The sequence below is a fragment of the Aptenodytes forsteri genome, unplaced genomic scaffold, assembly GCF_000699145.1.
Source record: "Aptenodytes forsteri isolate BGI_AS27 unplaced genomic scaffold, ASM69914v1 Scaffold290, whole genome shotgun sequence".
Classification (NCBI taxonomy): domain Eukaryota; kingdom Metazoa; phylum Chordata; class Aves; order Sphenisciformes; family Spheniscidae; genus Aptenodytes; species Aptenodytes forsteri.
The window spans coordinates 1,589,130-1,604,107 of record NW_008795244.1 but is presented as its reverse complement, the minus strand read 5'-3'; the positions used below and the strand labels follow the sequence as shown (position 1 = coordinate 1,604,107).

Here is a 14,978-nt window from a genome sequence, read left to right as displayed (position 1 = left end):
GGGCGGCCGCCCTCCCGCCGTGCCGGGGCGCGCTTCCTTGCGGGGTTTCACAGCTCCTGGCCCCCGTCGTGCAGCGGGTCCGGCACCAGCCCGCCCCAGGGTCGGGCACGGCCTGAGAAACTTCGTGTTTTAATTTGGAACAAAATCAGCTTGAAATATAAAGGCGTTTTCCTTTAAGTCTCGTGTGTGTGCATTTTCCAGCGTTCTCTTGGACTAGCGTCGTCGTTCTCTCTCTATTTTTGTTTTCAGGTGTGGGAATGTTAACTTTGCTAGAAGAACCAGCTGTAACAGATGTGGAAGAGGTGAGCGTCTGAGATGATAAATCTTTTTCTCCTCGTCTATTTCTGCTTTTTTAAAAAGAAAATAATATTAAATCTTTTTAATTTATCATAAAGGAAGATGTTTGAGAACTGTTTGGTTTTTGTTTGTTTTTTTTCTTTTCCAGAAAAAACGACAGAAGCCAAAATGATGAAAGCTGGAGGGACTGAAATAGGAAAGACACTTGCTGAAAAGAGTCGTGGCCTCTTCAGTGCTAACGACTGGCAGTGTAAAACGTATGCCCTTTTAAAAAATGCAGAGTGTTCTCTTAGAGCCACGCAAACATCTAACAATATTGTACTTAATTTTGTCAGTATAAATTTACTTGTACTGATGAGAGAAGAGTGATCAAAACTCGCAGCTATTCCACTAGTAGTGTTTTGCTGTGAGGATAGCATTCGTTTTTGTTTGCTGGACAGCAGTTACTTAATTAACAAGACTGGAAAAAGATTAAAAAATCAGGAGTAGGAAGGTGAAAGTTCATGTTTTTCTCTGATAAGCCAAGACACTTCTCAAGTTCGGAAGAAACATGTAAATGGAAGTATCACCTTCATTGCAGTATGATACTTTATTATTAACATTCACTAAATATTTAATGAGTAAAGTTTAGCACATAGTTAAAGTCTTAGATGTTTCTCTAAGCCATCAACTAAGAATGTTAAGATCTGAGTTCGAAAAGGGCTACTTTAATAAAATGCTTTGATTTTTGAAAGGTGCTTTCAGATTTTCTGGAGCACTTTCAAGGATTTCAGTTTTTGCTGATTGAGTAAGCTGTCTACCAATGAAACCTGGATTTTTAAAATTTTTTTTCTGCCAGAACTTAGCTGTGTTCAGCATGATAGGTTTCCATTTGCGCTGTTCCACAGCTCGAGACGGGCAGGTTTCCTGGGCAGCGCTGTGGGTCCCAGTGTCTGAGGGATTCCACTTGATGGCACACTTCAGGATCGTCGTGTCTTTCCAAGTTCATAGCTAGGCTGTGTCTTATGGACCTCCTCCTCTCCTCTTTGGGACTGAGCAGCACCCTGATGGTAGTGTTACAGATGGGTGAGAGTGGCCTTTTAGGATGCTGTAAGATAGAAATGCAGTAACGGAAGCGTATAACTGTAGCTGTGCACCGGTGGATGACGATGGCTGCTCATAAGCATTATTCCCATGGTAGCTTCTTCGTTAACTCCTGTGAACTGTGAATGCCACTAGTGGAGAGTAATGAGGAATTTTAGCACTTCTTGTGTAGTCTTACTTCTGTTAACTTGTCTGCCTACCTGCCTGTTAATTTTACTTCTTTCCCCTTGATTTGTCCAGTATGGTCATCTTCCCATCATCCTCGTGCTGGTGAAATACCCATAGACTCTCTTGCAGTTCTTTGTGTCTTGGTGACTGTTGCCTTGGAGTTAATTGTGTTGTACTAGTGACTGCAGATCACTGCTAAAACTTGGCAAATACATTTTTATGATTTTTTTTTTAACTGTTGCCTCAACATTTAAGTTTTTTGATTTGAAATAAAATGTTTCTTATTTCTGTTTTGTTCTTTTTGCCTCTGAAGATGTGGTAACGTGAACTGGGCCAGAAGATCAGAATGTAATATGTGTAATACTCCAAAGTACGCTAAGTTGGAGGAAAGGACAGGTAAGATGTATATGGTTTTAAAACACTCAAATTACTGTAAGAAAACTTCTTCTTATAAATCATAATGTAATTTAATTAAAGGGATTGTTTTCACAGCAGAACTAGCAAAGTTGAATGATCTTCCATATGTAAATAAATCTGTAGGTTCTTAGACTTGATTCCTTTTAGTAGTGTGCAAAGTATGTGATGGTTTCATATGGAAAGTCAGTGAATATTCAGCTTAAACTGCCTCTATATTTGATTTTGATACTAAGATGTTTGGAAGGAGTAATGCAATATTTTATTAAACTCCAAGAGGTCTAGTGTATATATAGTGTCCATCTACAGAGGACTCAGCAGTCACACGAACAGTGTTTGAAGGCTGTATAGATTAGACTGTTATCTCTTAATGAGGTTTGAGGTTTGGTCACACTGTGACGCATTTTAAATTCCTCCTGCATTAACAATGAACCCAGTGGTAACTAGAACAGAGGATATCCTCACAGTGTGGTCGTAACTATTTATACTGCTACCACTGCAAATGGGATCAGGCAGAGAATTTAATGCGTAGAGTGTAACACTAATGCATATAATGCAAAAAAGAAGCACAGAGAAGAGCACAGAGATTATTATTCAAAAGGAAAAAGAATAATTTTTAATATTCTTATTTAATATTGTAAGAATATTAAAGAATGATATTTAATTGTATTGTATATGTAATTGTATTTCATACAATTTCTTACAATTTTTAATTGTATTTCATACAGTTAAATATTTTTAATATTTTTCAAGTTCTGGTGTCCTTCAGAGTAAATTTGCAGTCACGTGCAGGACACCTAGCATGTTGCACATGCTTGCAGTAAATTACAAAGCTGAAATTAAAATGAGCCGTTGAAGTTTTCCACTCACATTATAAAAAGGAATAGAAAGATTCTTAAGGCAAATCTTGTCAGTTGTACAATTCAGTGCAACTACAGCATGCTTTTATTCCTGTTGCTCCCTGAGGATATATATATATATGACTTTATGTCACAGGATTATTGCGATATGGGAGCAGGCTGGCGTGCCCAGAAGCCACCAAGGAGGCTGCATGCACGTAGGACCTGGCTGTGGCAGAGAGGCTGCAGCAACGCCAGCAGCTGGGAAAACAGTTAGCAAGTGTTGCCCTCCCCTCATGTTTCGTTGCCTGCTTTTCCCAAGTTGGCTACTGGCTGCTCTCAGAGGTGGGATTTTGGTCTTCGAGGACAGTAGTCTTTATTCTAGCCCCTTGAAGACATTCTTGTGTTTATCCACACCAAGGCAATTGTCAGGCACTGCAGCCCTGCCAGAGCTCTTCTGGGAAGCTGGTTGCTCGGCACAGCAATAATCCTGAAATTCTTTTTTTTTTTTTTTAATTTTTTTTTCCCATTTTTTTAAACGCTATTGCTTCTGTGTTATCTGTTTTAATCCATTTTCTCAATTAGGGTTCTGAGGACCTGTATTTAATAAACCTGTGTGGGAACAATTCATGTTCCTCTTGAGATCATATTACATTCTTACGGCATATGTTTATAAATCCACTGAAGGCTTCCAGAACCTCCGTGAAAGTTTAGAATAAACTTTGTGCTTAACGTAGCTGAATTTGGTGCAGCTCAAGAGATTGTCTTGTTTTACCACTTTTTAAAGGATACGGAGGAGGATTTAATGAACGAGAGAATGTTGAATATATAGAACGTGAAGAATCAGATGGGGAGTATGATGAGGTAAGATTAGGTACATGTGTTACTCAGGAGAGATGCGTATTGTGTGATTTGTGTTTAGGATACATACACTTGCATTTGGTTTCCTTACGGGGAAAGCGCGAGTCAGAAATACATAGTGATGCATCTCTTTGTCAAATGCTCAAGCGTGAAAGTTTTGAACTGAAAGTGAATGCATCTGTTTTGTCTTTTTGGGGGTTAAAAAACTAAGAATGGGTTCAAATTAAACTGGTACAAGCTGAGTTCGTTAAACTTCTTAGGGAGCTGACTTCAGGGTCATGCATGTTGTTTTCAGCCATATGTTCAACATTGTTTTATAAAGATATCCCATAGACACAAATATAAAATACTCCTTTGTTAAATTCAGATTTCCATTAATCTTGTCTGTGGGTACTAATTGGATCTAAGACAAGCATCTCTTTAGAAAGTTTTGTGTTGCTAATTGATGTTTCATGATACGTCTCTTTCCCTTTGAGCAATACCTTATTTGAAATTGATGTATATTTATTTTCTCATAGAAGTTTTATCAAAAAATACAGTTGGAAATTACTTTTGATTAAATCGTGCACTAATGGAATAAAATTTCTTAGTTTGGACGCAAAAAGAAAAAGTATAGAGGGAAGCCAGTTGGTCCTGCATCTATCCTGAAGGAAGTAGAAGATAAGGAATCTGAAGGGGAAGATGAGGAGGATGAGGATGAAGATCTCTCCAAATATAAATTGGATGAGGTAGCATGTTTTGGTTTTTTCCTAGCAATTATTTTTTAATTATTACTACAGTGCTGTTTAGTATTGGTAGGTAAGGTTTAGTCTGTATTTTTAGCTGCCTTTAGAGCAATGTAGAGGAGTAGCTATCAGAATAATGGTGCCTACAGCTTCTCTAAAGTATGTGCACAAGCTCTGTTTTGTTCTAAATACCTGCATTCAAAGATGTATAATTTTTTTAAACCATAAAAAATTAAAAGCTTATCTGAGATCAGAATAAAAAATTTTGAGATCTTTATTTGGAACTTTTATGTATGGTTACCATATAAAGGGAATGTTCTTGAATTTTATTCTTAGCCTTTTAAAACCACATCAGATTTATTTTTTATAAAATGGAATAAAATATTCAGAGATTTTTTTCATCTTTCCTGAAATAAATGATCGTCACATATTGGGTTGTCCACATCTTTGGACAACAGTCCTGCAGAGACATGCGTATATGCTTTTTTTTTAACACAGCAGTCACCAAATTCTGCATATGAAACATGTCTCTGCAGGATTATGCTATGGTTATAGATTTTGAATCTGAAAATACTTTAAATCTTAATATCTGTATTTTCATTAACTTCATTAAATAACAGAAAATGGGACTTCAGATGGGGTTTTTGCAAGCTTTTTAATAGTTTGCTTTGAAACACAAATTTTCAGCCACTCTTTACTCTTAAAATTTTTGGATCTCATTGATTGCGCTAACAGTATTTTCAAAGGTTGGAAAAAAGCACAAAATAAATCATAGAATAAGTAAAAAACACTAACTGAAGAAAACAATCACAGTATTTCTTAAGTATTTTTTGTGTATCTGCATTTTTTCAGGATGAGGATGAAGATGATGCTGACCTTTCAAAATATAATCTTGATGCCAGTGAAGAAGAGGACACTAATAAGAAAAAGAAATCCAATAGGCGCAGTCGTTCTAAGTCTCGATCTTCCCACTCACGATCTTCATCGCGCTCATCCTCTCATTCAAGCTCAAGGTCTAGGTCCAGGTAAACGGGTACAGGTCAAGGGTAACGCCAGGCAAAATGTCAGTATCTAACTTCTTTATTTACTTTTTTTTCTTGATTGCCTTACAGTTTTAGTTTAATGATGTTAACAATTTTATGTACAGAATTTACACAGGTAGACAATGTTCTGTTTTGACGTTCTGTGGATCCTCAGTAGGGAGGCTTCATGTGGCTTGTTGCTTGTTTTAGTAAATTTAAGTTGATACTCCAATTGAATCCTTCAAATAAATTTAAAAATATAACTTATTTTCAATTTTATTTTTAGGCTTGTTGGCCGTATGTGATTCAATGGGTGAACCTTTTTTTAGCAATGTTGAGTAGAGTTGTTGAACAGAGAAGCAGAAGGGTGGTATTGTTAAAGTGGGAGGAGGTGGCAGAAGAGGGCAGTGATGATGCAGTCCAGACAGATTCAGTGAAAGGACAGAACGGAAAATATCCTGGAAATAAAGACAAGAAACTTGAACTTAGTTTGTTGGCAAGTGACAAAGCTTTAAGTACAATGGCAGTGTTGTCAGAATAGCACTCCAGGTTTATACTGACCATGGGGCCACAAAAAAAGTCTACCGGGTAGATTTAAGATCTCACGTTATTATTTAAATTCAGTAATATATGAACAGTTCAATAAATGTTTGTAATCATGTGACATAAATCATGTTGTAGCTTTTTAGCTGCCGTACAACTAATACAAGGATGATACTGATAGGTTTAAGACCTCAAATTGGTACTAGCTCACAGGGTTATACATAAAGTTCAAGTTTCTTCTAACCTTCCTAGCTTTGTAACTGCACCTCTCTGCTCTCACCACTGTGATCACTGCCCAAATTCTTCAGACGTTCATACTAACCAGATGTCAGCCACTGTGTCTGTTTTGTCTTTCTCCCCATTGCTGTCATGCTTTTTTTCATGCTGTCTCTTCCATGAAAAATTATGTTCTTCACAATACCTATTGTCAGCCTCCCCACTTCTTCAAATGCCATCTTGAGACGTGTATTTGCCACGTGGTTCCAAGGAGGAGGAAAACTATTATTTTCAAATAGAAAACAAGGAGGACACTATTATTCACTAAGTGAATAATAGTGACTAAGCTGACCGGCTGTCCGCAATTTTGGTAAATGAAGTGAGGTGTGGAGCAAGATCTTTGAGGAAGTGGCTGTGCGGTCCTTTGTGAGGATAGTATGCAGCCAGTATGGGCTGCATTTGAGTGCAATTCTTAGGTTTAGGGGTGGGAAGGTCAAAGAAGACAGAAGAACTTCATCTGGCCATAACTTTGTTCGTTAATTCACAGATGTTAACAGTGAAGTAAAAAGTAACTTGTCATAACTGAAATTTGCTAGGGATCTTTCAACTTTCTGTTGAACTTTTTGCTTCTGGTTACAGATAATTAACTGGAAATATCAGTTGCTATTTGTGGATACATCTTTGTGGGTTTTTTTAAAAAGGTTTAAATATATTTTCTAGTTAGCATGTGTTCATACTGCTTTTGTTTTGCACAGTAAAATGAAAAAGACATGGTAAACCAGGAGACTGACAGCATGTGTAATATATTTTTCCTGAAAAGATTATTGGAATTTGATTGCAATGCCTTCTTTTTACAATAGTTACTGCAAGTCCGCTACCATTTTTATATATCTCTTGTGGTTTGTGCTTTAAAGAAAATCCATCCACATGAAAAATTTGAAAATAATTTTGATGAGTTAGAAACAGTGTTAGATATGTCTGTATTTTAGCCAAGAATTAACTACTACTTAATTTTTAATGCAGGGGAAAATCTTTATGAAAACTTGAAACTGCTTACAAAATGCTTATGAGAACTGACTTGGGGAAAATTTGAGCTAGCTAGTCCTAATACTCTTACTTACTCTGCTTTTCGAAGAAACTGATGGTTTTCAAGTTAAGGCACAAATTAAAAGTTAAGGCATTGATTTCATGAAATAGTTAATAGATATGCAGTTGTTTCATTTTGCCAAATAACTGCAATCCTGTTTAATTGTTGTGCTTTGTTTTAGGAAACATAAATAAAAAACTGACTATAAATTTTTGAATGCACCATCTTACTATGTTAAAGTTTCTGTTTTAAAATGTACTATGGTGATACTGGGAGGTAGGAGGAAATTGTCACTTCTTTAGTGACTCTAGGCCAAATTGTATTGATGCATCGTTGTCTCTGCTGCTAACAGTAGCAGTTATTCTGCTAAATACAAGTCAGACACTGGAAAAAAATCTTCCATGTTGTTTCAGGTCCCATTCAAGAAGTTCTTCCAGTTCCAGATCAAGATCTCGTTCCAGTTCCAGAGAACACTCTAGATCTCGTGGGTCGAAATCAAGGTGAATGAGGTAGCACTCTCTCCTTGCAGAGAGAAAAAAGGGCAGAAGAACCAACCGCTTGTTGATTTCATCGTAAAATTATGCCGGTCAAAAAACATTAACTCATTTTTATCTTGGAAGTCAGAATTCCTGGGGTCTCTGCACGAGGTTGTTACCACTACAGATGTATTTCTTGAGAATGCGAGGTTTTGGTTGAAGAGTTTTAAGTCTGATCTAAGCTAGACGAGTGGACGCCACAGATCTTCACTTTGAAGGAAGAAGAATTTCAATGCATGTTTACTTGCTTCAGTAATTTTTGCTGTTTTTACTGTTTCCACTTTGGCTACTTGATGTGGAAGAACATTAGAAAATACGCTATACTTCTGATTTTGTGTTTAGTGATAACTTACTTAACGTATCTAACTTCCACTAGATAGTGCTGCCATTATCTTCATAAATGTGGGGGGAATGTATAAAATGTTGATAGTAAATCATGCGAGAAGCTGAGAGGAGTTTGAGCTAGCTGACGTTTTCTGTATAGCAGTTACTGAACTATGCGGGGAAGAGTAACAAAAGCATATAAGTTCCTTGAGGTGTCCTTGCACAGGCATTCTGTTGGCAGGACTTTCCTTTTGCGATGGAGTGAAGAACTGTCCCATCTCCATGCATGCAGAGAATCTTAAAACTGTAAATAAGGAAGTTTGAGTTGGAAAGACCAATCACAAATGGTGCCACCGCCCTTTGGTGGCAGAAACATGCTATGGATTATCACGTGAGGGTCAGCGCAAGATGGAATCTGTGCTTTTAGGACGAGAAAAAGGGTGCCTGTGCTCCCACTAGATGCTGGTGACTCGTCAGTTGAGCTGGGTTATTTGCTTGTGCCACATGGCATCCACCGAGTGTCCTCAGTGTATTAGCTTGTGTGAAATAGGACTGCTTTGTTATTTACAATGAGAACCCTGAAAATATTTTACCAACAACATACACTGTGTTGGGGTTTTTTTAAATGTTTTCTCCAGCTTACTGAAAAAAAAAAATCCTGTTAGGTGTTCTTACATAATTTTGGAATTGCAGTTCAGGACTTTCTAGCTCTATTACTCTTTCCACAAGTGGGTTTTTTTCCTTGGTTTTTTTGGATAACCAAAGTGATTTTTTGAGTGCTTGTAAGTGAAGCTGGGGGTTTTTTGGGGGTTTTTTTTTGGTTTTTTGTCAAAATGACTGTATTCTAAGAGGTTTTTTAAATATTTTGGTTGTGGAAGGTCTTACTCTCTACCCAAATTTATTTTGAGATTTGTAAATATACCTTCTGAGGGTTTTTACTATTTTAGTAAGATGAACATGACTTTACAAATTTACAGTGTGAAATATCCATTAATATGAAGTGGAACATTGTTAAATCAGCATTACATCTGTGGTTTTCAAGCCATTTTGCTTTGGGAATTTAACTACTGAGGAAGGTCCTTATATAGGCTACTTCCTGTCCCAGTCTGCTATCATTTCTTTGTCAAAATGCATCATTCTGGTGAATGCTGGAAAGAGGTTTCCAAACCGTTGGTGGTCTGTATATAAAGAAACACTATTTAGCAAAATTTATTAAGAAAACTACCACAGCAGTAGAAGTCTTTATTGGCAGATAACTAAGGAGTAAGTATTAAAGCATCCACAAATTTATTTGATAAAACACTGATGTAAATAGAGTAGTGAGTGTTCATGAAGACTGTCTCTCTTTTGTTCTTTCTTTGTTCTTTCTATATTATACCAGAATTAAATCTGATTTATTTCTTAATCAATAAAGATCCAGCTCCAGGTCCTACAGGGGGTCTTCCACCCCAAGAAAAAGATCTTACTCAAGCTCTCGTTCATCATCTTCCCCCGAGAGAAGCAAGAAACGAAGTCGTTCTAGATCTTCTTCATCTGGTGATCGCAAAAAAAGACGATCGAGATCACGGTCACCCGAAAGGTTTGGGTTTATGTAGAATAAGAATGGGTGTATTTAAATGTGTGTTTTTTTTTTTTTCTGAAGGACTGAGATTCACTGGGAAAGAATTGAATCTGATCAGTTATTCTGCTATTAAAAGTAGTTTTCTCACTTGCCCTACTGTTACTTCCTATTAAAACCTCTGTAATTGCTTCCCTGCCCCCCTCCCCCAATGAAACTTCCTCTTGCTAGGAGCATGTTCCGTAGAAAGACCTGGGTCACCATTCTTTCAGTGTGTGAAAGTGTTAACATGTATGTTATTGATTTATTTTCATAAGTAAATATTGCATTTAGAAATTGTATTCTACTTTCAGTATTAAACTTACATTTTCAGTATTAAATTCACATTCATGAGCTTAAAGTGGTTTAAAGTTATTTCTATATTCTTATAAGGCCCCTATCAGATATACTTGGCTTCCAGCTATTATAGGATACAGACTACTCAAAGTGGATGCTAAAATTAATTTCAACTTACTTCTTTGCATGCTTTCTCCATTTATATCTTACAGACGCCGCAGATCATCATCTGGATCTTCCCATTCTGGTTCCCGTACAAGTTCTAAAAAGAAATAATGTATTAAAGCTCACATTTAAAAAAAAAAAATTACATTCAGTGCATGAGACATTTTTAAGAAGTTGGTGTCTTACTTGGTCAGAAGTGCTAAATCTGCTAGTAGAGGTGCATGTTTGTCCTTGCTTTCTGGAAAACTGCAGCTTTGTTCATTCATGAAACAAAAAGAGAGGTAGCATTTTAAGCCATAAACTCCCCGGAGTAGGTATGAAGTTTTATTATTTGAGTAAGGGGTTTTGTTATTATTTTTAAAGACTCAGTTACTTGATTCCTGGCTCTCGTATGTATGAGCAGGCACAGGTTGGGTGTGTTCTAATACAACTCTGCTCCTCACGTGACAATTATGAAGAAGTATCTGAGGAATGTAGGAAGAACCCATGAGTTTTCTGCATCCAACTCTTGAGCTTGTTTGATGTATCTTGTATGGGACCACGAAAGATTAGCGTAGCCGTAGGGCTGGTGTTACCCATTGGATGACAGTAGTGAGTACTTAGGTCTAATTATCTTCTATTTTTCTGTGTTGAAGTGAAAGTATAGATGGATTCCCCTCTTTCTCTTTAGCTATGCTCAGTGCAGAATAGCTATTAAATACCCAGTCCATCATAGGATTCTCTAGAGAGTGAATTAGACTTCATTCCTTCAAAGCGAGGATGTTTGAGACATTGGGCACTATCTTCTCCATTGCTCGAGTCTCATAGCTGCTGGTGCCTGTCACTAGAAATTATTTGCTGCAGTCAGCAAAGTGCCCTTTCTGCATTGGTACTGGCTATGGTATTTTCACATGCATGGACCCCAGACTCTGTGATCCTTTCTTATAAAAGGATCATTTAGGAACTATTCTTGAGATGGAGGAATATGGAACTAGCTTCTTGGAATCAAGTGAAGCTTCTGCAGGCTGTCTGTAAAATTCATTTTGGGTTGACTAAAATTTTCAAGGTATATGAATTTTATTTATATTTAAAAATGAGAATAAATGTGTAGAAAGTTCTAACATCTTAAATGTGTTCTTCATCAATCATTCTTTTTCCCTTAAACATAATTTATGGCTTAAAATGCTTTATTGACTCTATTTTACTAGCAATATTACATTAAGACTTGGTCTCTCTTGAGCTCCGTTTGGTTAAGAAAGGTTTAAGTATCCTCAGTGCCATCATAAGGTAAGTATGTTAAGGAAAATTATTTTTAAGCAAGCAAAGAGCAATATATGCATTTATTTCAGTAGTAAAACTTCCAAACCCATATTTGACCGCTGCTTTTTTAAAATGAACTGCACAAAAACAAACGGAGCGAAACTTAAAAACTACATTCTGCTTTCTTTTATTTTATTTTTTTAAAGACACTTCTTTTGGACTGGTATATAAGCAAAATGTTTTTGGTGTAGAAATATTTTGATAATCTTTTTGCAGAAAAAAAGCTCTGCGGTTTCTTTAATGCTTTCTTTTATATCTAATTTCAATGCTAAATGTGTCTAGATTGCACAAGAGCAGGTTAGTCTTGTAACTGTGCCTCTGACGACTTCAAAGTCCAACTACTAAATTGTAAAAATCAGATCAAATAGATGCTATGTTGTTAGCCTTTGTTTTTTTTTTCCTTGTTCTTTGTATTAAACTTGTTGCTGTACTTAACAGATGAAAGTTTTTAAATTTAGCAAATGATAGGCTACAGACAAAGGAAAATTATGGTTTCGTTTGGCTATAGATAAAATGTAAGGCAAAATGATTCTGTAGACAACTGTAAATAAAACCTGTGAGTCAACTGAGCAGTGAGTGCTTTCTCTTGGAAACATAAGCAAATCTTTCTTTATAACCTGTGCTGACAGATTATTTTGTTGTTGTTGTTCTCTCTTACTGCAATGCAAGAAGGGCAGTATGTGCACACTTACCTGGCCGTATGTATCATAAATTTTCAGATTGTTTCAGTTCTTTAAGTACTGAGAATATTTTTGGATTTGAACAGCAGCACGTTTAAAACGAGCTTTTACAAAACTTCAAGGTATTTTCTTCTGTATGTGTTCCACATTTTCTCTTCAGAAAGTTTTTAGAGGAAGCAGTATGTTTAAATTACTTCGATTTCTGCATGTTAAAATACAAAGGCGCAGCGACTATGGTAGTCTTTGCATGCCTGTTACAAATGACACAAAATATCTCTTTTTAGTTACTGGATCAGCAAATAAATTAGAACCAAGCTATTAGAACTAAACATGGTCCACCTCTGATAAGACACAAAGCTAGATTAAGCTCAGGCAGTAAAAAGGTGTGGGTTTACTGTAGTAGGGTGTTTGGGGAGGTAGAATTATCTCCAGTGGCCTAGCAGTAAATTTTTCTGTTTCACTATAAAATATTTCCCTTGCCCTCAGTTTAGCCATTGGGGTCAGATAAATTGCTGCCTATAGAAATAAACAGGTATTTCTGTGCAGCTTTGTCAAAGATCAGTGCAATTTGTAATGGCCAAGGAGGAAGTGTTGATTAGGTTAAGTTTAGGGCTAATGTGCTTTTCTAAGAAAAATTAAATACATCCATGAATAGTAATGGTGGTTTTGTGTAAGCATTCTTCTGTAGTAATGGAAAACTAGAAAGTGAGTAAATAAAAGCAGACTGGACTTTAATTTTATATAAGTTTGGCAACAGAGTAAAATCGACTGCTGAAAAATGTTTCTTTTTTTCTCAGATAGATAGTCAATAAAAAGCATTAAAATGTACATGTTGGTACATCATAAAACAAGATTGCTTCATTTCCACACCAGGTAACCAACTCCTGTACACTGTTGTCTGATGCAAACAACTGTGATGAACCACTGGAGATCAAATAGTTGCTGTGTTAGGTCTTACTTCTCACTAGCCTGCCCAAACTTAAATTTAGTTATAATGAGCTACTGCAAGTTATTTGTTATGCCTAGTAATCTGCAACATTTTCATCCTTTTCAGTGCATTAGGCATTTGCTCATTTGCCATGCCTTATTCTGTTGGGGGGCTTTGGGGAGGGTAACATGTTGCAGCATGGGCTTGTATTGATGATTAGCAGGCCAGTGTTTTAAATTATAGCATTTTGAATGCAATGGCACTATCATCACTCCACCTTTAGGGAATAATGAGCGTAAACAACATTTCAGGAGTAATGAAAAATACTAACACCGTTGAAGACAGTTGAAACCTCTCCAGTTTCAACATAGCACTGCTAGACAAATGTTGACAAACAAATACCAAGTAGGGCAGGATAACTTTAAGTAGTAATAGTGTATTGTGCCTTTCATCCAGGTATCAGAAAAGGCTTCTTAAAAACAAATTTTGAAAATCGAGAGCTGACCAATGGAGTTTGGCATTCCCAGGATGGTACAGGGTGTGAATGGAGGGGTTAGGAGCAGAAGTTTCATTCTCCGTAACCACCTCACTTTAACTGGTAACCATGACAATTCAATGTTGTTTTCCATTAGGAAAGACTTGATGCTGGAGTCCTTTTCAAGTCAGATATCAACTGAGTTACTAACATCCTAGAGTGAATATTCTTACGCAGTATGAAAAGATACTTTAAATGGGGAAAAAAAGTTTGACTGAAGCCAGTGGAAGTTTTAAGGGACAGGCTACTCCCACATCCCCTCCAGTCCCAGTAATGCACCCTTCACTCTTCTCAGTTAATGGCAATGCCTCAGGATCAACCTGTCTTCACAATGCATTCCTGTTTGAGGAGTTTCTCTGCCTGGGATGCTCCCTCTGCTTGAGTCTATGCTATAGCTTTCATGTGTTTTTGGGGAAGGAACTCTGCAGCTAATGTTTTTAATCAATTCCATAGTTTGTTCTTGGAGTATTAATCAAAATGTATCACTGGTCATAGAACTTTCTGTCTGGAATTCCTTTAACATAAAGGATTTTTTTGTTCTTTAATCAGAAATAACAGCTAATAGGGTGTTTGTTTGGGGCTGGGTTTTGGGGGGGTTTGTTGGATTTTTTTTAAATATGAAAGTATAGATATTTGTGCAAACTTTTCCAAAATTTGGACAAGGCAGCAACAAGAGGGAGTAATGCTCCTGTAACAGTTCAATAATGACAACAGCTTTGGCAAAGTCCTGCACAATTTACTAACTTTACCTGTCCTCCCATTATCAAAATGAGTAGTATTTTTATTGGAAAAAGAGGTTGTTTACACATGCATTTTAGAAAAAAGTCTGTAGAGTGCTTCATACTTAGTTTGGAAAATGGAACTAATAAATTGATGCTTTCTCATAGGCTGGTTATGGACCCCATCCAGAAATAACGCACAACGAAGCTAACAGGGAACATTCCCATTGTAAAACTGCGGGGTGCAAATATCAAGCACAGTACCAAATGGTGGCACAGAAACTTTCCAAATGGCAGAGGGGGGACGCAGATGATGTGTGCTGAACTCACGGTAGCTCCAAATCAATGGACAAGGCAGCAACAAGAGGGAGTAATGCTCCTGTAACAGTTCAATAATGACAACAGCTTTGGCAAAGTCCTGCACAATTTACTAACTTTACCTGTCCTCCCATTATCAAAATGAGTAGTATTTTTGGAGGAAAAAGAGGTTGTTTACACATGCATTTTAAAAAGTCTGGATTCCTTAAGGACAGATTGCTGTACATGCTCTAGAAAGTAGAGAATTAACAAAGAAGCCACAGCTCAATAATTTATAAAGCAAGCCATAACTTCTAATACGGCTCGTATTTATTAGAAATGTGGC

At 36.8% G+C, this 14,978-nt stretch overlaps 1 protein-coding gene across 1 annotated transcript in view; it reads left to right on the top strand.

The window, feature by feature from the left end:
- The window catches only part of ZRANB2 (zinc finger RANBP2-type containing 2), a 20,993-nt gene extending 8,950 nt beyond the window's left edge, over positions 1–12,043 (top strand). The window contains exons 4-12 of the mRNA XM_009278761.1: positions 250–302; positions 446–554; positions 1,862–1,944; positions 3,589–3,665; positions 4,253–4,390; positions 5,240–5,412; positions 7,669–7,755; positions 9,530–9,694; positions 10,222–12,043. Coding sequence (XP_009277036.1) covers positions 250–302; positions 446–554; positions 1,862–1,944; positions 3,589–3,665; positions 4,253–4,390; positions 5,240–5,412; positions 7,669–7,755; positions 9,530–9,694; positions 10,222–10,285 — 949 coding nt within the window. The 3' untranslated portion in view covers positions 10,286–12,043. The remainder of the gene's footprint in view (positions 1–249; positions 303–445; positions 555–1,861; positions 1,945–3,588; positions 3,666–4,252; positions 4,391–5,239; positions 5,413–7,668; positions 7,756–9,529; positions 9,695–10,221) is intronic.
- Positions 12,044–14,978: the final 2,935 nt, after the last annotated feature.